The following is a 24887-nucleotide window of genomic DNA, read 5'->3' on the forward strand; positions in this document are numbered from 1 at the left end:
TTCACTCTCGTTGCCCAGGCTGGAGGGCAATGGTGCGATCTTGGCTCACTGCAACCCCTGCATCCCAGGTTCAAGCGATTCTCCTGCCTCAGCCTCTGGAGTAGCTGGGATTATAGGCGCCCACCACCACGCTCAGCTAATTTTGTATTTTTTTAGTAGAGACAGGTTTCACTACGTTGGTCAGGCTGGCCTTGAACTCCTGACCTCAGGTGATCCACCCACCTTGGCCTCCCAAAGTGCTGGGATTAAAGGTGTGAGCCACTGAGCCTGGCAATGAAAAAAAGTTTTAAAAAAATAAAACACAAAAACAAGAAGTAAACACATAAAAAAGTGCTTAGTTTTTAGTAATAAAACAATTTTCTTTTTTAAGCTAGAGTCTGGTTCTGTCGTCTAGTCTGGAGTGCAATGGCGCCATCTTGGCTCACTGCAACGTCTGCCTCCAGGGTCCAAGTGATTCTCCTGCCTCAGCCTCCCGAGTAGCTGGGATTACAGCCACGTGCCATCACATCTGGCTAATTTTTATATTTTTAGTAGAGACGGGGTTTCAGCATCTTGGCCAGTCTGGTCTTGAACTCCTGACTTTGTGATCCACCCGTCTCAGCCAACCAAAGTGCTAGGATTACAGGCATGATCTACCATGCCCAGCCTAGAAATACCATTTTATCTCACATAGAAAATACAGCTTTTATGTGGCTACAGGATTGCTATAAAAAAAAGTATACCTATAGACTAATGATTTGAGAAAAAGTAAAGTATGACAAAGCAAAGGGAAGGTAAAGGATCTAAAGCTGGAGAATTTAATGCCAGCCAAGGATGGTTTGATAATTTTAGAAAGAGGTTTGACTTTTTAAAATGCCAAAAAATAGGAGAGGCAGTTTCTGCTGACCAAGAAGCAGCTTCTGCCAACCAAGAGGTAGCAGACAAGCTCCCAGATGCCACTATAAAAATCACTGAAGAGAGAGAATATTTGCCTGAACAGGTTTTTTGTTGTTGTTGTTGTTTCTGAACAGGTTTTTAGTGCAGGTGCAAAGTGCCCTATTTAGAAAAAAAAAAAATGCCACAATGGACATTTGTTAGTAAAAAAGAGAAGTGAGTACTAGGATTTAAGGCAAAAAAGGGATAGGCTAACTTTACTATTTTGTACAAATGCAGTCAGGTTTATAATCAAGACTGTTCTTATTTATAAAGCTACTAATCCCTGAACCTTGAAGGGAAAAGGTAAACACCAGGTGCCAGTCTCCTGGCTGAACAACAAGAAGGTCTGGATGAGAACCCATTTTCTGGATTGGCTCCATGGGTGCTCTGTCCATGAAGTCAGGAAGTTATCTTATTAGTAAGGGAATGCTCTTTAAAGTTCTTTTGATATTGGACATTGCTTCTGGCCACCCAAAACCCCGAGTTTAAAACCAAAGGTCTTGAAGTCGTCTACTTGCCCCCCTAAAAACAACATCTTGACTGGGCACTGTGGCTCATGCCTGTAATCCCGGCACTTTGGGAGGCCAAGGTGGGAGGATCGCCTGAGGTCAGGAGTTCAAGACCAGCCTGATCAACATGGTGAAACCCCATCTCTACTAAAAATACAAAAATTAGCCAGGCGTGGTGGCAGGCACCTCTAATTCCAGCTACTCAGGAGGCTGAGGCACAAGAATCGCTTGAACTCAGGAGGCAGAGACTGCAGTGAGCCAAGATCGCGCCATTGCACTCTGGAGTGGGCGAGAGAGCAAGACTCTATCTCAAACAAAAACAAAAACAAAAACAAAAAAACAACCAACCAACCAAAACAAAAAAAGACAAAAAACAAATAATGACCAAAAAAAGTATCTCTAATTCATCTGCTAGATCGAGGGTCCTAAAGACCTATAAAGCTCATTACACATGGTACTTTATATTAACAGAAAGGAGTGTCAGCACTATGGAAGAGAACTCAGATAGAACATCACAAGTCTGGAAGAATTATACCATTGAAAATGTCACCACTGTTTACAGAGAAAGCCATGAAAGCCATCAGGCCCAAGACAATCAATTCCTGCAGGAGAAAACTGAGTCCAGAGGTTATGCATTACTTTACAGGATTTACAAAGAAATCATGAAACAGACTGTAGATATGGCTTAAAAGGTGGAGAGTGAAGGGTTTCAAGATATGGATCTTGGAGAAATTTGAGAGCTAATAGACACTATACCAGAAGAATTAACAGAAGATGACTTGATGGACATGAGTGCTTCTGAACCACTGCCAGAAAATAAGGCAGAAAACGTGGAAGCAGTGGTGCCAGAAAACAAATTGACATGAGACAATCTGGCACAAGGATTTTGATGACCTAAGACTGCTTCTGACTTCTTTTACACTATGGACTCTTTATGATAAGGGCACAGACACTAAAGCAAATGGTGGAAGAAGGACTGGTACATATGGAAACATTTTTAGAAAAATAAAAAAGCAAAAATGTCAGACAGAAATTATGATATCCATCTAGATGGATTCACAGCTGAATTCTACCATTCAAACGAGAACTGGTACCAATCCTACTGACACTATTTCACAAGATAAAGAGGGAATACTTCCAAATTGTTCTATGAAGCCAGTATCACCCTAACACCAAATCCAGGAAAGGAAATAACAAAAAAAGAAAACTACAGACCAATAACCCTGATTAACATAGATGTAAAAATCCTTAACAAAATTCTAGCTAACCAAATCCAACAGCGTATCAAAAAGATAATCCACCATGATCAAGTGGGTTTCATACCAGGGATGCAGGGATGATTTAACATACATGAGTCAATAAATGTGATATACCACAAAAACAGAATTAAAAACAAAATCACATGATCATCTCAATAGATGCAGAAAAAGCAATTGACAAAATCCAGCATCCCTTTATGATTAAAACCACCAGAAAAACTGGCATACAAGAGACATACCTCAGTGTAATAAAAGCCATCTATGACACACCCACAGCCAACATAATACTGAATGGGGAAAAGTTGAATGCATTCCCTCTGAGAACTGGAACAAGGCAAGAATGTCCACTCTCACCACTTCTCTTCAACATAGTACTGGAAGTCCCAGCCAGAGCAATCAGACAAGAGAAAGAAAGGGCATCCAAATCGGTAAAGAGGAAGTCAAACTGTCACTGTTTGCTGAAGATATAATTGTAAACCTAGAAAACCCTGAAGATTCCTCTAAAAAGCTCCTAGATAACTGATAAATGAATTCAACAGTTTCAGGATATAAAATTAATGTACATTAATTAGTAGCTCTGCTATACACCAACAGCAACCAAGCTGAGAATTAAATCAAGAATCCCAGCACTTTGGGAGGCTGAGGCCAAACCCTTTTACAATAGCTGCAAAAACAAACAAACAAATGAACGAACAAAAACCCTTACAAATATACCTATCCAAGGAGGTAAAAGACCTCTAACAAGGAAAACTACAAAACATTGCTGAACTAAATCACAGATGATACAAACAAATGGAAACACATCCCATGCTCATGGATGGGTAGAATCAATATTGTGAAAATGACCATACTGCCAAAAGCAATCTACAAATTCAATGCAATTCCCATCAACATATCACCATCATTCTTCACAGACCTAGAAAAAACAATCCTAAAATTCACATGGAACCAAAAAAGAGCCCACATAGCCAAAGAAAGACTAAGCAAAAAGAACAAATCTGGAGGCATCACATTACCTGATTTCAAACTATACTATAAGGCCATAGTCAACAAAACAACATGGTATTGGTATAAAAATAGGCACATAGACCAATGGAACAGAATACAGAACCCAGAAATAAACCCAACTGATCTTTGACAAAGCAAACACAAACATAAAGTGGGGAAAGGACACCTTATTCAATAAATGATGCTGGGATAATTGGCAAGCTATATGTAGGAGAATGAAACTGGATATTCATCTCTCACCTTATACAAATCAACTCAAGATGGATCAAGGACTTACATCTAAGACCTGAAACTATACTAGAAGATAACATCAGAAAAATCCTTCTAGACATTGGCTTAGGCAAAGATTTCAGGATCAAGAACTCAAAAGCAAATGCAATAAAAAGAAAGACAAATAGGTGGGACTTAATTAAACCAAAGAGCTTTTGTATGGCAAAAGAAGAGTCAGCAGAGTAAACAGACAACCCACAGAGTGGAAGAAAATCTTCACAATCTATACCTCCAACAGAGGACTAATATCCAGAATCTACACAAACTCAAACAAATGAGCAAGAAAACAAACCAAACAATCCCATCAAAAAGTGGGATAAAGACATTAATAGTCAATTCCCAAAAGAAGATATACAAATGGCCAACATATAAAAAAATGCTCAATATCACTAATCATCAGGGAAATGCAAATCAAAACCACATTGCAAAACCACCTTACTCCCACAAGAATGGTCATAACAATAAAAATAAATAGATATTGGTGTGGATGCAGTAAAAAGGGAATACTTCTACACTGTTGGTGGGAATGTAAACTAATACAACCACTATGGAAAACAGTGTGGAGATTCCTTAAAGAACGAAAAGTAGAACTACCATTTGATCCAGCAATCCCATTACTGGGTATCCACTCAGAAGAAAGTAAGTCATTATATGAAAAAGACACTTGCATATGCATGTTTATAGCAGAACAATTTGCAATAGCAAAAATGTGGAACTGGCCCAAATGGCTACCAATCAATGAATAAAGAAACTGGGGCCAGGCGCTGTGGCTCATGCTTGTAATCCCAGCACTTTGGGAGGCCGAGGTGGGCAGATCAACTGAGGTCAGGAGTTTGAGACCTGCTTGACCAACATGGAGAAACCCTATCTCTACTAAAAGTATAAAAATTAGCTGGGCGTGAAGGCACATGTCTGTAATCCCAGCTACTCAGGAGGCTGAGACAGGAGAATCGCTTTGAACCCAGGAGGCAGAGGTTGTGGTGAGCTAAGATCGTGACATTATATTCCAGCTTGGGCAACAAGAGCAAAACTCCATATAGATGATAGAATATTAGCCATAAAAAGGAATGAGTTAATGGCATTCGCACCAACTTGGATGGGATTAGAGACTATTTATACTAAATGAAGTAACTCAGGAATGGAAAACCAAACATTGTACGTTCTCACTCAGCAGTGAGAGCTAAGCTATGAGGATACAAAGGCATAAGAATGATATAATGGACTGGGGACTAGGGTGGGAAAGGGTGGGAAGGGATGAGGGATAAAAGACTATAAATTGGGTTCAGTGTATACTGCTCAGGTGATGGGTGCACCAAAATCTCACAAATCACCACTAAATAACTTATTCATGTAACCAAATATCACCTGTTCCCCAAAAACCTATGGAAAAAAAAATTATGATGTCTGTAAAGTTATACCAAGCCTGTTTGCTTCTTCTGCCTCCTGCTCCCTCCTCCACCTCTTCTGCCTCTGCCACTCTTTAGACAACAAGATCAACCCCACTTCTTCCTCCTCCACAGCCTCTTCAACACGAAGACAAGGAGGATGATGATCCACTTCCACTAATGAATAGCAAAATATACTTTCTCTTCTTTATGATTTTGGTAGCAACATTTTCTTTTCTCTAGCTTAGTTTATTGTAAGAAGACAGTATATAACGCATATAACATGCTAACTATGTGCCTAACTGTATTATCAGTAAGGCTTCTAGTCAATAGCAGGCTATTAGTTAAGTTTCTGGAGAATCAAAAATTTACACAGGTTTTCAGCTGTGCAAAGGATTGGCACCCCAACCTCTGTGTTGTTCAAGGCCAACTGTACTTACAAACTTTTTGGAATGTACTACATATTGTGAGCCAATAAAAATGTTCATGTAGGCTGGGCATGGTGGCTATTCCCTGTAATCCTAGTACTTTGGGAGGCTAAGGTGGGAAAATTGCTTGAGGCTAAGAGTTCGAGACCAGCCAGGGCAACATAGTGAGACTTCACCTCTACCAAAAACTCCCAACCAACCAAACATAACTGGGCATGGTGGTACACATCACAAGGCTGAGGGAGGAGGATCCCTTGAGCCCAGAAGTTTGAGGCTGCAGTGAGCTATGGTTGTGTCACTGCACTCCAGTCTGGGTGGCAAAGAAAGACCCTGTCTTTTTATTTTATTTTTTTCATTTTTCATTTTTTTGTTTTGTCTTTTTTATTTATTTTTGTTTTTTTGTTTTTAATTTTTTTTTTTGACCCTGTCTCTAAAACAAACAAAAAATGTTCATGTACTGTGTGGCTCAGTTATCTCATACTGAAAATTTTAATTCAACAAAAGAAAAAGATCCATTCAAATTCAACTTAAATTCTAGTATATTAATTTGAGGAAATAATATAACCATTAGAATAGTTTAAGCTCTAATTGAAAAATAAGAATTTAAGATTATATGTATATTATGACTATATTAATTTGAATAAATAACATTAGAATAGTTTAAACTTCAATTGAGAATTTAAGATTATACATATGACTAAACCATTATAAAATAAATATATATGCATAAAGACATACTATTTAGTTACCATACTGAATGGTAACACACAAAAATAAAAAATGTAGTATTGGCTATAACTCCTTTATAAGGTTTATATTATGTAGTTTTTTTGTTTGTTTATTTATTTTTGAGATGGAATCTCACTCTGTCACCCAGAATGGAGTGTAGTGGCATGATCTTGGCTGGCTGCAATCTCCACCTCCCGGGTTCAAGGAATTCTCCCTGCCTCAGCCTCTCAAGTAGCAGGGATTATAGGCACCCACCACCACATCCGGCTAATTTTTGTATTTTTTAGCAGAGACGTAGTTTCACCATGTTGGCCAGGCTGGTCTTGAACTCCTGACCTCAGGTGATCCACTGGCCTTGGCCTCCCAAAGTGCTGGAATTACAGGTGTTGAGCCAGTGCGCCTGGCCTCTTGTTTGGTTTTTGCAATATAAAAGGAGAAAACCTTCTCTTCAGATAATAACACTTAAGGAGACCTTTTGGCTACAGGAATTCAGCATCCTATAGTAAATGTATACAAGATGGAGGACATTTAAGAATTGTAGTCATGGTAAAATATTCCAAAAACAAAAGAAATGAAGTACCTGATTGTCTTTTACTAAATGTCTATGACCTAAGTAAGTATGTCTATGATCATCTGGCTTACAAAGATGGCAGGGTGTATTTTGTTGTTTTTTTTACACCTCCCAAATAATAAAATTAATGCTAGAAATCAGTCAATCTAAAAGTAGAAAACACGTTTATTTCTTTTACTGCCACAGTTCACCTGCTGAATACCTGCTTTCCTTCTGAGAGTGCAGAATTTTGGTACATGTCAGAGAGGGGGTTCCTACATGACCAGATCCTGATAAAAACCTTTGGCACTGAGTCTCTTAATGAGGTTCCTTGGTAGACAACATTTCACACCTGCTGTCACAACTCATTGCTGGAGGAATTAAGCAAGTCCTGTGTGACTTGACCGGAAGAGGACCCTTTGAAGCTTGCTCCTGGTTTCCTCCAGATTTCACTCTATGCACCTTTTCCCTTTGCTGACTTTACTTGGTATTCTTTCAGTGCACTAAATCACAAACACCAGCACAACCACATGCTGAGCCCTGTAAGTCTTTCTAGCAAACCACTGAAATTGGAGATGGTCTTGGGGACCCCTGACAAGACCATAAATTATTTCACCTAATCTGCACAACTTCCTTATGGGAGGAAGGTATCTATCCTTACTTTATAGATTAGAAAATGGAGGATCACAGAAATTAAGTAACCTGGAAAAGCACAACCAATGATAAGGTCAGGCTCTGAACACAAACTTTCTGCTTCCAAGTTTACTGCTTGTAAGCTCCCTGGGGGGAGGGAAGAAGAAACTCAAATATTGAAGATTCACAATAAATAGTAGCTTTCAAGTTGAATAATCTTATAGTAGTTTCAAGTTAATAAAACCTGAGCTTTGGCTTTTCTAATTTTTAAAATTAAAAATATGGCATTATAGAGTATGGTAGCGTGGTGGGGCAGGAGAATAAGTACACACTATTAAAGAAAAGTAAATTCTACACAGATTATTATTGTATACCACTTTTCTGTATTTTTTTTTCTCTCTCTCTTTTTCTAACATAGGGTCTTGCTCTGTCACCCAGGCTGGAGTGAAGTGGTACAATCATAGTTTACTACAGCCTCCAACTCCTGGCTCAAGCGATTCTCCTGTCTCAGCCTCCAGAGTAGCTGCCACTACAGGCGCACAACCTACACTTGGCTAATTTAAAAATTTTTTTTGTAGAGATGGGATCTTGCTTTGTTTTCCAGGCTGGTCTCAAACTCCTGACCTCAAACGATCCTTCTCCTTCAGCCTCCCAAAGTGCTGGGATTGCAGGTGTAAGCCACTGTGCCTGGCTTATTTTCTCTTTCACTAGTTCCTTAAGGTCCTTATGGCATACTGTGGTATTAGTCTCAATTTGAAGATCCTGATGCAGAAAACCTTGAATACCTTTTAGTAAAATCTTTAAAGCAGAGTCGCAGTTTATTATGATGTCTGAAGAGCTTTGGGTCACTAGGTATTTCAGACAGAAAAACCTGGGCAACTTCCAAAGGCCCCTGCAAAATAAGAAAATAAAACAAGAAGTGTTTTTTTTGTTGTTGTTGTTATCTCTAAAATCACAGAGACAGAATTTATTCAAACGATTTTTTTTAGCACTGAGATGGCTGCATTTAAGCTTAATGCATATATGCCTATGCCTAAATTAAAGCTCGACAGAGACTGTTTCAGTATTTTCTAATTTTGTTCTACATTCTTGTCTACTGCAATTAACTTCTTCTTAGTTTATTATTCAAAGAAACAGAATAGAATCTCAAGGAGTGACTACCATGTTTGTTAATGTATTTTGCTTTGTATTTTCCACATTTTTTATTGTATCCTGGAAGTAAAAAGTTGTCAAGCTACTACATCTGCCAGTCTGCTGATTATCAGAGTTGATTTCGCTAAAAAAGCTTCCCTCAGTATTCCAAAGGTGTTCCAGATACCATGTTAAAGAAGATAATCTTGGCTGGGTGTGATGGCTCATGTCTGTAATCCTACCACTTTGGGAGGCCAAGGCGGGTGGATCATGAGGTCAGGAGATTGAGACCATCCTGGCTAACATGGTGAAACCCCGTCTCTACTAAAAGTACAAAAATTAGCTGAGTGTGATGGTACATGCCTGTAGTACCAGCTACTGAGGCAGGAGAATTGCTTGAACCCGAGAGGCGGAAGTTGCAGTGAGCTGAGATCGTGCCACTGCACTCTAGCCTGGGCGACAGAGTGAGACTCTCTCAAACAAAAAAAAAAAAAAAAAAAAAAAAAAGAAGAAGATAATTGTTCATAAGCTACATCATTTGGAAACAAAACCTTAAAATCATGTTTCTAGGTGAAGGTCTTAAGGTATTTATTTCAGTTTTGGTGGGGCATTTTTTAGCTTTGTTCCTTTAATCTGAAGTAGTTAAGACATGGTACATGAAATCTTACTTGAAGCCTTTCTGCATTTTCCCTTATCATGGAATATTCCTAAGACTGGGGCCATACCTAAAATCATTAAGAGAATCTGAATGAACCAACCACAACAACTAATGGGAATGCCTTATAATCTGCATATGACAAAAGAACAATAATTTCTTATGTCAGTTATTATTCACATTTAAAAAATGATTCCATATCACTCATTTAATCCTCACAACTTATTGTAAAGGAGATCTGGGGAAGATAACATCAGGGAGAATCTAACATAGTAGACGTTCACATATATGTACAAAGCTCTGAAAATGAGTCCCTGTTTTAAAGATCACATTCTTTTGATACAAGTTTTTTAAGGAACTATATTTTAAGTGAATCAATTCCTTCTTAATAGAATATATAAGATCACATAAGTAGAAAAATATAGGCAGTAGAGAAGGCAGATCCTTTTCATTTGACTTAACACTTATTTGTGGTATTTGTAAAATGCAATAATAAAATTATCCCAAACCATATTTATAGCTTGAATCATACAGCGCTAGCAAAAAGCACTAACCTGATTAACTGTTGTGCCTACAGATCCCTGGAGTACCATCTGAAGCATTTTGGGGTCTGCGGGATCCTGATGTGTTGCAAATGCCAACTCCTGTGTCTTTTTCTGCATGTCCTCAATAGCAACTTCAATTGGTGTTAAGATGATCTGAGTAAAAGAGCATCTATTAGGTGAGTGTTCTGACTGAAAACTATTTAATGAACTTTATGTATAATCAACTAAAATTAGGAAAAAAAAAGGAGATCAACTGTAAACTTTATGTAACAGTAAAATTCCAAACTTGGATCCCTAAATGAAAAAAAAAAAAAATCAACCTTTTAAAGAACAAACTGGGGGTGAGTTAGGGTCTTAGAAAAGAAGTAAAAAATTAAGGACTCAAAAATGGGTAAAATACTAGTATGTTATGGTGTAAGGAATGGTACATATCTTCTGCTACATCCAAGTTGTTGTTACATGGCTTGAATATATTTGCTTCTCTAATTCTGTTTCCCTATTTATGGACTTACCTCTTCTTTGTGAGTGACATTGACCCTTGTTTTAATATAAGGAAAGGCATGAGATGTAGTCAGAATGGTCTTCCTTTTGAATTGTTCATGAAGTTCCCCATGGGCACGGCCATCTAAAGTAAAGGGTGTACAGTACATGAAGCGGCGAAGATTATAATTTTTGTCGAAATAAGTGATTCTGTCCTTCATCTCATATGTGTCAAAGTATGGCTCCACATAGGTAATCTGAATATATGCCTAGGAAAGAAAAAAGTCCTTCATTTCCTCACTGTTAAGTCATCATTTAGTCTTTCTCAAACAAAACTGCATAGAGGATCTCAAAGAGATGCCTATATGTCATTATAGTCGAATCAACCATACCTTGTTAGGATCTAATTTACACTTGTCTACAGGATTAGAGTCTTTGATTACTTCAACAACATCCTCTCCAAATCTTTCTCCATAAAATCCCTACAATAAAGAAAAAGAAACCTTTTATATGAAGTTAACAAGACTGGGAAATAGAGAAGGCCTCTGAGGGTAACTCCTGAGCAAAATCAAGAGAATTAGTGAGTTCTCTACAATCTTATCAATAATTTAAAAATAATGATTTAGGCTTATAAAAATTATACTAGCTTATGAAGTTGTACAGTCTCAGTCCATATTTATTTGACACTATTCCCATCCACAAACTTTAAATAACACAAAACCTCAGAAAACAACAATTTTCTCCAATAAAAAATACAGGATTCCACAAGAAGTCCTGAAGAGAAACAAAAGAGAAAAGAAAGCAAAGACAAAAGAAACTCATTATTGTTTATGTATAAAATCTTAGTTTTATTGAGTTTGTTGTGGCTTGATTTCTTTTTTTTTCAGATCTCTCAGGCCAAGTGGCTTGATTTTTTACAGACCACAGGTCAATGAATAAACATTCATTTTTATGACCGATTATTTTAATCCCAGAATTTTCAAATAAAACCATTGACCTGTGGAAGTTTTGTATAAGTTTACAGTTTGAAAAGGCAACCTTAGGTCAAGAATGTAGTGACTTTTCCATATGACACTTGAGTGGCAGCATGGGCAATGGATGAAGGTATTCAAAAGGAAAAAATCAAATTTGAATCTTCAAAGGAGAAACCTCCACTGCTACCCCAAGGGTAATTTTTATAATTGAGTAAGTTTGGTAAATACAGTCTCAATTAATATTTCCCAAGACTTACACCTAGCCTCTCGAAAAATAAAAAGTCACAGTTTGAGCCAATTTATGTAAGTTGGGCCAGAGAAGTCACCAATAGGAATCTAAGGTTCAAGAAATTAACATCGGTAAGAATAAAAACAACCCTAAGAGCACTATTTCTCAAACTGCTATGTGAACACAAATCACCTGGGGATCTTGTTAAAATGCATACTCTAATTCAGAAGGGTTGGGGTGGGGTCTGAGGTTCTGCATTTCAAATAATCTCCCAGGTGATGCCAATGCTTCTGGTCCATGCGCCACACTTTGAGTAACAAAAATAGAGAAAGGTTGGAAAGAATAACTATAACAGAAAAATCTGGTTAGCCCAGTAAATAAGAAACTCAATCTTTTATGGTGAAAATTAAGAAGTTATAAAGGTTAAAGGAAGTGTTTTTAAGGTGTGATTTCAGGCTTTTAAGTTCTAAAGATACCTCACCAGGAACCAGTTAAGCCAAAGAGATAATATGCTTGAGTCAGAAATTTCTTGGGGTTCTGGTTCTAGGTCAATTATTAGCTATTACTTCTTTATCTTTTTCAACAAAATGTGGATTACACTATATATTTTTCCATAAGTCACAGTAATTCTGAAGGATACAGGGGTTTCTAAAATATGTGTGAAAACAATCTCAAAAAAAAATTACTACTTTATTGTTGCCATAAAAGATTTGAAAAAAAATTATTGTAACTATTAAAAATCCTTATTCTCTAACGCAATAGTTTATTTGGCAAGATCTGGCTTATTAAATGATTATATCTGGATCTGAAAGTCGAATCATCAGAGAGAATACAAATTAAAGATGACATTTTATGAACCACCACAGCATTCACCTCCAATCTGTGAGATATCTCTGCAAGTTTGGTTATTGCAGGCTCCTTGTAAACAAATTCTTGTTCATCCAAATCCCCGAACTTGGTTCCATAAAAACCAACACGAAAATAGGTGCCAAACATCCGCTTACCATCCTAGGTTTAGGAAAATGAAGAAACTTTAATATGAAATATCTCTGCTTTTCACATTATGTTTAGATTGTTACAGCATAAAATTTCCAAAACATTGCAAAAAGTTTTCATTCAAAATTATAATATTTTAGATGAAGGTTTAAACAAAGTAAATAGTCTTTCTTTTTTCATTATTTCTAACAAATAACTGCAAATAGGGCTACTAACAAGTGACTAAATCACATATAATATTTTTCAGAGTTTGTACCAAGTGACTTTATCACATTGGTCTATGTTTTTTAAATCTATATAATTGAGATAAATCAACTAATTTTTCTTACTGCAAGAAAAGATGCTTGATATAACAAACTATGTCTTAATTGTACTGATACTAAAGCATACTAGATCAAGTTAAATTTTAAAACAATGTTTACATATTTATAAATTAGCATTAGCCTTTATATAACCTCTTTACAAATATTAAATGAGATTGTAAAAGTCAGGAGTCAAATCAGTAAATGTCAAGACCCTCCAGAAGCACTACAGCAAAAATTCTACAGTTAGCAGCTCTGTGCCAGTAAATTTTTTTTTTTTTTCCAGACGGAGTCCCACTCTTTTCACTCAGGATGGAGTGCAGTGGCACAATCTCGGCTCACTGCAACCTCTGCCTCCTAAATTCAAGTGATTCTCCTGCCTCAGCCTCCTGAGTAGCTGGGATTACAGGCATAAACCATCATGCTTGGCTAATTTTTGTATTTTCAGTAGAGATGGGGTTTCACCATGTTGGCCAGGCTGGTCTCAAGCTCCCAGCCTCAGGTGATCCATCTATCTCAGCCTCCCAAAGTGCTGGGATTATAGGCATGAGCCACCACACCCAGCCCAGTAAAAGAGTTTTATGTAGAAGAGTTACTAAAAATGGAACAGAAAGGGAGAAAAAAAATCTATAAAAGAAAATAAGTAAAAAATTTTTGAGATGAGTTGGTTATTCTAAAGCACCTGAACCTCCCAATGGCATGCATTAACTATACATTCATGTCCGGTACAAATTACATTAAGGTCTCCTTAACTCTCACAAAGCATATCAGAAGACAAATTATTTTAATAAAGATAAATATTTGGATACTTTCTATGCAACTTTTTTTTTTTTTTTTTCTTAAAAATGGTGTTTCATCATGATGGCCAGGCTGGTCTTGAACTCCTGACCTCAGGTGATCCACCCACCTTGGCCTCCCAAAGTGCTAGGATTACAGGCGTGAGCCACCGCGCCTGGCTCTATGCAACTTTTATATATTTTTTTTAAGTGTCACCTCAGCCTCCTATGTAGCTGGGATTATAGGTGTGTGCCACCTTGCTCAGCTAATTTTTATAATTTATTTTAGGATTCTCTGGAGGTGACTATTACACATCACAAGTGTATTTAAAGACCTCTGAATTCTCTTTAAGCCTAATCTGCTTTATATTTATTTTTCCTATATTGAAAAAGAAAGGGCATATAAAACAAGCTAGAAATGCCACACATAATTAAGCAAAATGGGAAGCTCTAATCCTTAATTTACCAGTTTTAACAACAACAACAAAAAAAGTATAGTGAAAAGGCTGGGCATAGTGGCTCCTGCCTGTAATCCCAGCACTTTGGGAGGCCAAGGCGGGTGGATCACGAGGTCAGGAGATGGAGAACATACTGGCTAACATGGTGAAACCCCATCTCTACTAAAACTGTGAAAATTAGCCTGGCATGGTGGCACGCACCTGTAATCCTAGCTACTTGGGAGGCTAAGGCAGGAGAATCACTCGAACCCAGGAGGCAGAGGTTGCAGTGAGCCGAGAAGGTGCCACTGCACTCCAGCCTGGGTGACAGAGCGAGACTTAAAAAAAAGTACAGTGACTAAAAATATCTCTATATTTTTGTCCAAAAACATGTAAAGTTTTAAAGAAAAATGTCTTTGGAGCTAAAGAAAGTTGAGGTTTCTAATTTAAAAACATTTTTTCAGTTACTTTATTTCAAAATTTAACACACATAAAAATTAACTTATTTCTACAGCAAATTAATCTGTCTAGACAGATTAAATGATTCAACTAAAATACTGATTAAAACCATAAGTAAGCCAATGGAACAATATAATAATAGTAAATTTTGACTTAAGTAATAAAGGCACTGCATGAAAAACAAAAAAGGAATATAAGAAAATTACTTGAAAATTTGTGGTTGTTCTTCAAAACATGTCATACACATATATACATATACATTCCTACTTTTTATTTTTTATTTATTTTATTTTTTAGTTTTTTTGAGACAGGGTCTCACTCCATTACCCAGACTGGAATGCAGTGGTGTGACCACAGCTCACTGCAGCTCTGTCTCCTGGGCTCAAGCAATCCTTCCACCTCAGCCTCCTGAGTACCTGGGATTCCAGATGCATGCCACCACACCCAGATAATTTCTTGCACTTTTTGTAGAGCCAGGGTTTTGCCACATTGCCCAGGCTGGTCTTGAACTCCTGGGCTCAAGTGATCTATCTGTCTCAGCCTCCCAAAGTGCTGGAATTACAGGTATGAGCCACCACACTGGGCCCATTCCTACTTTTTAAAACCACAAATATTAATATGCTGCTATTCTGGCTGTCCTCCTCTTAGAGGTTTCCAGTTTAAAACAATATTCCAATTCTTCAATATTGTGGCCCTTTAAATATTTGAAGATAACAATTAGAACTTGTTTCCTTTAGCTAAATTTTCTAGTTCTCAATTAATCTTCATATGACAGTAATTTCTACTCTTTGGCATTTTATTAGTTTTTCAATGCCATCCTTTAAAGTGTGATAACCCAGATATAGCCATAATACTGTTGATGTGATCTGACCAATGAAAGTGTGTTGGTGGGTGGGCTCAACGTCTCCTTGAATCTGAACATTGAATTTTATTAAGGTAGCTTAAAACTAAACTACCTCTTTTTATTATACTTTCTCATAATGACATTTGGTTCAAGGGAAAAAATTAGTGAGTGTTTACTACATTAGCCACTGTTCATCTTCAGTAATAGAAAAGTAAAAATAAGTAAGACTTGCTTCCCAAGAGAGTAAAAAGTGTATTCAAATAGTTACAAAACACTATGTGTCAGCAAAGGGTTATATGCTATACTAAAAAGAGGTGTAAGAAAGGAAAGATTAATCTTGTTGGAACTAAGTCACAACAGAGGTAACACATAGGGTTCTACTCAAAATAAATGGCCAAGTGGACAGGAAAGGGAAGGAAGGAACACTGCAATAGAGGGTGTGGGGAAGGCAGCTACAATATGAGAAAAAGTATTCATCCATTCAAATACTTATTGAGTGCTGACTATGCATCAGCAAACTGTTCTAGATATTTATGACAAATCTGTGAACAAAAGGGACAAAGAAGGTGGTCCAGGTAGGTTTCATCTGCGCAAAGACTGAAGGAGATAGGAGACTTATTCATGTGGATCCCTGAGGGATGTACATCCCAGGCAGAGGAAAGAGCCAGTGCAAAGATCCAAAGGCTAAAGCTTACCTAATGTGTTTGAGGAACAGGAAGGTAAGCAGTGTGGCTAGAGCAGAGTAAGCAAGGGGGTAGAACAGGAGGAGATAAGGTTAGATAAGTAACTACAAAGAGTAACTGGATATTTAAAAACAAATGTTTGTGTGCAGAATGGAGTGGGAAAGGGAGCAGCAGGTGATGAGGCTAGAGAGAAAGAAAGGCTGAGAATTTGATTATTTTCAACTTACACTCCTCTAGTGTCAAACTACTATGGAAGTATGTTTAATGGAAGCATAGTCTGCTTCGCCTGTAGGAAAAACATCACTTCATCTTTATTTTCTCTTCAGAGTTTTTGGACCACAGGATGATACCTGTTTTTCCTCTGAATTAAATCAAAAACAAAACTTTCCTATAAGATAGTCTGTTTTTCTAGCATTACCTTTCTTTACTGTTATGAATCCTTTCTGAACTTCTCACACTACAGCTTATCCTTCCTTAGCAATTCTAGTTATTGCTTCCACAATCTTCTGGGTGATAAAACTATGTCCAGGACAAAGAAATCCATCTACCATGTTTCTAAATGGTTCAAATATCTATGAAAAATATACCATAAATCTATTCTAGTTTTGTTGTCTTTATTTAGCATGAACTAGTTGTTTATTTCCACAGTGACATCATTTCTCTAACTTATTTTATCCTCTCCTAGCTGTTTTCCATTACGCTTCCTTTAAGTTAACTGATTTCCATATAGGCATAGCAATATTTCACACAATGGTCATCTCTCTTTTCTTTTACTACATTCATTCCTCTTAAAGAGCATTTACCAGTTCACTTCTAGTCATAGGTCTCAATTTGGAAATGTAAAACCTCTTATTAACCAAATAGTGTTAAGATTTATAACAGTAACCGTGATAAAATCATAGTAACAACAACAAAGATAACTTCCAACATTTTTTGAGTACTTACTATGTGCTAGACACTGGTTAACCACTTTACATGTATTATATCAATTGTTATCACAACTTTATGTGATAGGTTCCATTATTTTCACCCTCACTGACCTTGAGGAAAAGTACCTTGCTCAAGGTCACACTATTAGTAAGTGGTGGAACAGGAAGTTAAACTCAAATATTTGACACTCGACTCCAAGTTCTTAATTAAGCTTTATGTTCCCCATATTCTACATATACTGGTATAAATACTAGGTTATCAGTATAACCCCTGAACTATCTTCCACTTCTCTGGTGTCTTCTTGAGAATTCTTACGAATTTCCTCAAGTAATTCTTTTGAGGATTACCTCCCTCCCTATGTTCTGTCTTCTTCTATATTATATCACCATCCTCTACTACAATTATTTTTGCATGCTTGCATATCCTTCATTTATACTTCAGCATAAAAACCAGGTTGGTGGCTTATCTACAAAACACATTCTTCCAAGATATATCGTACTCCATTTCTTATCAGAAGGACACTTCTGACCATTATATGTCCCAGTCCCGAAAAAAGAAACCATATCTAATATCATCTACATAGTAAATATTTGCTGTCCATATTTTTCTTTCTTTTTAAAAGACAGGGTCTTACTCTGTCACCCAGGCCAGAGTGCAGTGGTGTGATCATAGTTCACTGTAACCTTGAACTCCTGGGCTTAAGTGATCCTCCTGTCTCAGTCTCCCAAGTAGTTAGGACCACAGGTGCACACCGCCATGCCTGGCTTTTTTTTGGGGGGGGGGCAGTGGGGTAGAGACGAGATCTTGCAGTGTTGCCCCGGCTGGTTTCAAGCTTCAGGCCTCAAGAGATCTTCCCACCTTGGCCTCCAAAAATGTTGGGATTATGGGTATGAGCCACCACACTGGGCTTTCATATCTTTCTTTTTCTTCTCAAATGTAGCATAAGGGGCAGAAAAAAAATCAGTGGTATGGCGTATCTTATCAGGCGCTCAGTTATGGGTCTATACCAGCCATCAGAGAGTCACTAACTACCAGAAAATATCTCCTCTTAGAGATATTAAGATTCTTCCCATTTACTATGTTTTCCTTAACCTCATTCATATCTAACTTCACCTTCCTGAGGTAAAGGCTCACGGATGTTCTATACCTACAATGTTCTGAGATCTTTTTTTTTTTTTTTTTTTGAGAGAGGGTCTCGTTCTGTTGCCCAGGCTGGAGTATAGTAGCGTGGTCTTGGCTTATTGCAAACTACCTCCCCAGCTCAAGCAATACTCCCACCTCAGCCTCCCAAGTAGCTGGGATCACAGGTACATGCCCTGGCAATTTTTTTGTTGTTGTGTTGTTTTTGGTAGAGACATGGGTTTTGCCATGTTGCCCATGCTGGTCTTGAACTCCTGGACTCAAGCGATTCTCCTACCTTGGTCTCCCAGAGTGCTGGGATTACAGGTGTGGGCCACTGCACCTGACCTGTTTCTCATTTCTTCTTTAGAGTGCCACATTTACCCACTCAACTATCCAAAAGTACTTGTTTTCACTATGCTCTACTCTAGAATTTTTATTTCATTTCCTTCTTTCAGAGTTAATTCCCCTGCTCATTATAATTTGCTATTTCTAATTCTGCTCTATCTTTTAATTGCTTGGATGAGTTACTTTATCTCACTCAGCTTTAGTGTGGATTGAAGAAAATAAAAATCCAACAGAAGCCACTGAGCCAGAACTATGGCTATTATTTCTGAACATGTAAAAACCAAAATACTGGCTCACATTCATGTCTATTCAGTCCAATAATAAGAGTTAAGATATAGTCATTTTGCATGTGTCAATCTTAAAGTTAAGGTAATCTATACTTCCTTAGGTGTCTAGTAGAGATCTTCTCTAGCCTTTCTGGAAAATGTAAGATATACTTTACTAAAGTAGTGGGGTTTTTTTGTTTGTTTTGAGACAGAGTTTCACTCTTGTTGCCCAGGCTGGAGTGCAATAGCGTGATGTTGGCTCACCGCAACCTCCACCTCCCAGGTTCAAGTGATTCTCCTACCTCAGCCTCCTGAGTAGCTGGGATTACAGGCATGCGCCACCATGCCTGGCTAATTTTTTTGTATTTTTACTAGAGACAGGGTTTCTCCATGTTGGTCAGGTTGGTCTCTTACTCCCAACCTCAGGTGATCTGCCTGCCTCGGCCTCTCAAAGTGCTGAGCCACTGTGCCTAGCTGAGTAGTACTGTTCTTTAAAGAACTATGTTGTGATCTTTGAAGAAAAATAAAAACATGTCACTTGACTATGTTATCACTATTTGAGGACTGATTTTTCTGGAAAATTTAAACTTGTATTAGTGTACTTCTACATACAAATTGGTCACTATTTGATAAATGAACAAACTTTTCTTTTTTAACCCTAACTCTAAGACAGGGTCTCACTCTGTCATCCAGGCTGGAACTCAGTGGCACCACCACAGCTCACTGCAGCCGTGAATGCCTGGGCCCAAGCAATCCTGCTGCCTCGGCCTCACCGGCAGCTGAGAGTACAAGTACAGACGCACACCACTATACCTGGCTAATTTTTCTAATTTTCTGTAGAGACGGTCTTGCTATATTGTGCAGGCTGGTACAAACATAATTACAAAAATAAATACATACACATAAAAATAGAAAATGGTTACAAAAATTTTCATATAGAAATCTAACATTTCTCTTTCTGCTAAAAATAATTAAATATGCATCATAAAAAAGAAATGTTCAAAGCATGCTTTTAGGCTGGGTGTGGTGGCTCATTCCTGTAATCCTAGCACTTTGGGAGGGTGAGTGGATTGCTTAGGCCCAGGAGTTTAAGATCAACCTGAGGAATATGGCACAATTCTGTCTCACAAAAATACAAAAAATTAGCTGGTCGCATGTGCATACAGTCCTAGCTACTTGGGAGGCTGAGATGGGACGATCACCTGAACCCAGGAGGTCAAGGCTGCAGTGAGCTATGTTCATGTCACTGTACTCCAGCCTGAAAAACAGAGTGAGATCCCATCTCATAAACAAAAATTCTAAAAGACAACAAACACGTTTTTACTTCCTATTGTTTCAAGAAATACAAAAATGCTTTGGGAAAAGTAAAAATAAAAGTGAGCACTAAACAGCCATTAAAGAACTGAAACTAGCAGAGGAGATAACAGCCACATGATTCCTGAAAGGTTCATGATTTATTATTTTGCATGGTAAACACTTTATCAAAATACTAAGTTCTAGAGTTATCTTTTACACACACACCCACACACATACCCCTAAAAAGCTCTGCCAACTCAAAAAATTTGCACTAAATCAAGGAGTATAATAAAAAAAATGAAACACATGACTAATATATAAGCCAGACGAGGTTTTCCTATAAGTTAGGGAGCAAGTTATCAATTCTAAGAGCCTTTCTACGATGTACAGATTATCCTTACTGGACTTCAATCCAGTGAGAGCTCTATCAGAATACTAGAAAATTAGCTAGGAAACATAGCTTTTAGAAAAAACAAAATTACTGAAGTTTTCATAGAGTCAAAAAGAAAAATATACACAAGATAGAACTTACCACAATAGACAATAGTAAAAGTAGGGAGTAGGGTCAGCAACCAGGGACAAGAGAGAAGAGAAAACAGAAAGCATTTTAATTACAGAAATTTCAAAACAAATAAGCAGCAAATGGTAGAAAACACATTTTTTAAAAATGCAGGCATCCATTTAAGTTTTACAAAGGAAAAGCAAAAAACAAACGTGCAACAAATTTAGCAGCTACAAAGCTAAAGGTCCAGTAAAAGGTAGTGACAAGTATAAACAAGAAAACAAAGTCTGTGAGACTTTTACCATGCAATAAACATGATGACAGAATGATATTAATGTCATAACCAGTGAAAATTATACCTTTCAGGGGTCGATTTAGCATCACGGAAACTACTAACAAACTGCTCAGAGGTTTCAATATCTTCTTTTATGCCTAATTTTCAACTAATTCTATTTCATGTTAGGAAATTTTTAAGGAATTTTATCATTCATAGATAACCATGGCAAATTTCTTTATGTATGTCTTAACTGAGCCATAGGAATGAGCATTATAATTTGAGTATTAATACAGTCATACACATTTATTCTGGAGAATTAAGGTAGATTTATAAAAGTACTGGCTTCATCTAAACAAAAAAAAGACTTGGGTACTATTTTAGAAATGGAAGAAAACTCAGTAGTAACATTTATTCCCAAAGTTTTCTATCTGGGTCTCAAAATAAGGATTGCAATGCAAACCCAAACAGAGAAGTCTAAGGTGTTTGATCAACATAAATCTGACTACAAGTGAGAGGCAAAGCACACAACTTTACAAATATACCTAGCTTTAAATAAACCTGACTTATTAATATTACTACCTTGCTTTGCCTCATCAAAATAAATTAAGGGATATTTTATAGAATTATTTCCTTTGCAGAAAGGTTTAAAACAATGGTAATTAATTCTTCCTGGCATTTTTTTCAGGTAAGATTTTATTTACATATAACTTTTCATGAGTCTTATCAAACAATATATCAAATGCTGTCAGAATATGAGGTCATATTAAATTAAAAGTTCTCTTAATTTCTTTATCCCGCTCCTCAACAAAATTTAAATGACAAAAATGAATTTGCTTATATTCAAGGTGAAGTGACTCCAGATCAAATTAATACAGGATCTCATCAATTCTAAGATGTACTTTTTTGGCCCACATTTTAATATGTTTGTAGTTAGCATTCATCTTTCAACTGATAGGATATCCTGGTTTAATATACAGGGATTTTTTTCCTTTCAAAGGCATATAAAATACTAGTATGCTTTACAATTGATGCCATCTTAGATCAGATGAAATATAGTATTTTCTATTTACACCTCTGAGCAATAACACATAAATCGACCTCTGTAAAATGAGGTGAAACAATATGGTTAAAAAAAGAAATCTGTGTATAAATGTTGATGAAAGAAATGCTTCAAAGGATAAAAACTAAAGTGATGACAAAGTGGCTCATTTACCAAAGAATCTCATTAGTGTAACATATGGATTTCCATGCACTGCCTACAACCTCTTAATAAGATATTTCTTAAAATAACTTACAGTATTTTAACAAAATTTCTTTGGTTAATGAATTCAGTTGATAGCAGACAGCAACAGAATGCCCACAGCTAGCACATGTGGGCAAAGCATTGGCATAAGAAATCTGATAAAATCAATCTATTAGTGTCTTTAACTAACTAAAACATTACCTACCTCCCAGCCAGTACTCTGTATAATAAAAAGTAAAAAAGGGCAAGTCATATAAAAAACTGTTTAAAAAGAACAAAAAAAGGCCAAAGGTACCATATACCATAAATTCTTCTCCACAAATAGAAGACAGCAGGATATTTTAAACAGCATATTTATTTACTTAAGATCTGCAATAATTTTATAAACTGCTTGCTCAAAACCCAGTGGCTAAAATTTTGCCTTTTAAAAACTTCAAGAGAAAGAACAAATTTTGGAGAATGAGAGCCAGCTGCTTATTCCTTATGTTTAAATGAGATCTCTAAGGTGGCTGCACTTCACTAAGTATACAGGATAAATTAAAATATAAATTGCAACTCTGCTCAAATGCCAATGACAAATGGATGAAAGTTTCTCAGAAATGACTAGCTCTAAATATTCCAGACCTAACATTTATAATTTGCAATTTATAGCTCTAGAAACTGGGAATGAGTTTCCTGCAATAGCATATGTACAACTGATTATTAAAAGACCCATATTTTATGGTCATGAAACCTAATCAATATTTTACAACTTTTAACATTTTAGTAGATGACAATAAAGTCCTGACATAACAGGACAGCAGCCCTACTTTTAGACTGTCAAAGGCTTTTCAGGTTAATTAGTTCATTTAGAACAGCTTAATTCATTTCAAGAAAGAGGAGGTGGTCAAGCTGATAGATAACAAAGTAGGACTAATACTGAATACAAAAGTGGATAGTCATAATCCACTTCCTTTGACACTGGTAGCAGTAGGTAACAGCAGGGTGGCATGGGGAAGGGAACAGAAAAGTGGAGGAGGAGGAGACTCAGGATATTTTGCAGTATTTCAGTGAAGCCAAAGATTTAGTTTCAAAGAAATCAACTGCTAGTAGTGTACTACATTTTAAAACCAAGTTTAATTTGATTCTAATTTTAGTGGTAATATGTAGATTCCATAATGAACTATAAAGATTAAGTAATGAAATACTATTAGAATTAAATATACATTAAGACAACCATTTTATTCATTATTTTCACAAAATATTTTTGTATTAGAAATATATCAAAGGATGATTGAATGCAAACATCTAGGAAAAATAAAGTTCAGTTGCAGTCATTACAAATATTAGTAGTTTATTAAAGTTTCACATCATTTAATTTAAAAAGCTTAAATATAAAAACTATTTTCACAGTAAAAGAATAGATTATCAATTTAAAATCAGACTCACAATTATGATCTACATTGTGAAACAAAATAAATCACAATTTTTAAAAACTTGCTAATTAGTAATAATTCAAAAATGAAAAAAAAAAGCTATGTGGAAAGTTTATGATGATCACCATTTACTTTAGGTGAATTTATTTTTGTTAATGAGCTTTGCTTTGGCCATGCTCATTTTGACCATTCATTTGTAGTCTGATTAAAATGGTCATTTCATGGGATCTAGTTTGACATCAGTACAAAACATTAATGCCTTCAGACAGTTTTTTTCCCTTTATAGTGAAGCTAGAAATTGGAATCATTACCTGATGAACAATTTTGCTGAATGCTTCTTGAAGTTTACCATGAATTGTGGACAGTTTCTTTGCATCCCGATTAGCTTCATGAACAGGAATAAGTACTTTGTAAACCTCATTAACTGCTTCATACATGCCAGCCTATATGAAAAAAAACTTATATAAGATGTTGCTTTCTTTTACATTAATTAGAAAATAATTACAACATATGAATTCACAGTATTTCTATTAAGATAATACCACTGAAGCTTTTCCAATAGGAAATAAAAACAACTACTAATTTTTAACTGTATTAAGGCTTAATAAAAGAATTTTGCAATGTGTCATCTCCTCTAGATAAACGGGTATGTATGTAGATAAGTGTATGTGTGTGTATATTAATATATATACATACATACATGTGCATATTTATATTTGTATAATTTGAATTGGGCATTTTCCTTCTATCTGCCCAATAATTACATCACTAAGCTTAATGGGTGCATGTACACTTATCTACACATATAAACTTTTGCAGACACGGAAAAAGAAATTTAATATTACACTGGTCATAGGTACCCAATTCTCCTATAATCAGATAACCCATGGCCTCCTGGGAAACAAAAATCATTTACTTTTCCAAAATATTAAGTTGATACAGGCAATCTCCTATTGTAAATCTCCTATGAAAAAAATCACAAATCTTTAACAAAATACAGAAAGTTCTAAGCCACCAGATTTTCTTTCACTGTGGGCTAGTTGGCCAGTGGTTGCTATAATTATAATCACATAATCAGAGTGAGAGATAAGATGTGTTTGCATTAGCCTTCTATTCCTTGTCCTTTTTTATTATTATTAATGAGACAGGATTTTGTTCTGTGGTTTAGTTTGGAGTGCAGTGGTGTGATCATAGCTCACTACAGTCTTGAACTCCTGAACTCAAACAATCCTCCCACCCCAGCCTCCTAAGTAGCTACAACTACAGGTGCTCACCACCATGACCAGATAATCTA

The 24887-nt window shown here is 36.5% G+C and overlaps 1 protein-coding gene across 14 annotated transcripts in view; it reads right to left on the reverse strand.

Moving 5' to 3' along the window:
- Positions 1-24887, reverse strand: part of DOCK7 (dedicator of cytokinesis 7) — a 235753-nt gene that overhangs the window by 7882 nt on the left and 202984 nt on the right. For 8 of the 14 annotated variants that reach the window (XM_012442623.3, XM_012442621.3, XM_064372426.1 and 5 more), the window contains 7 exons: positions 23905-24036; positions 22384-22398; positions 12574-12699; positions 10890-10979; positions 10530-10766; positions 10027-10170; positions 8472-8578 (listed from right to left, as the gene is read on the reverse strand). In XM_012442623.3, the coding sequence (XP_012298046.1) occupies positions 8472-8578; positions 10027-10170; positions 10530-10766; positions 10890-10979; positions 12574-12699; positions 22384-22398; positions 23905-24036 (851 nt within the window). Of the gene's footprint in view, positions 1-8471; positions 8579-10026; positions 10171-10529; positions 10767-10889; positions 10980-12573; positions 12709-22383; positions 22399-23904; positions 24037-24887 lie in introns of all 14 variants that reach the window. The other 6 variants (XM_012442624.3, XM_012442622.3, XM_012442619.3 and 3 more) reach the window with 2 other exon arrangements.

Source organism: Aotus nancymaae, unplaced genomic scaffold, assembly GCF_030222135.1.
Source record: "Aotus nancymaae isolate 86718 unplaced genomic scaffold, 86718_ANA_hifiasm-v0.15.2.pri h1tg000007l, whole genome shotgun sequence".
NCBI lineage: Eukaryota > Metazoa > Chordata > Mammalia > Primates > Aotidae > Aotus > Aotus nancymaae.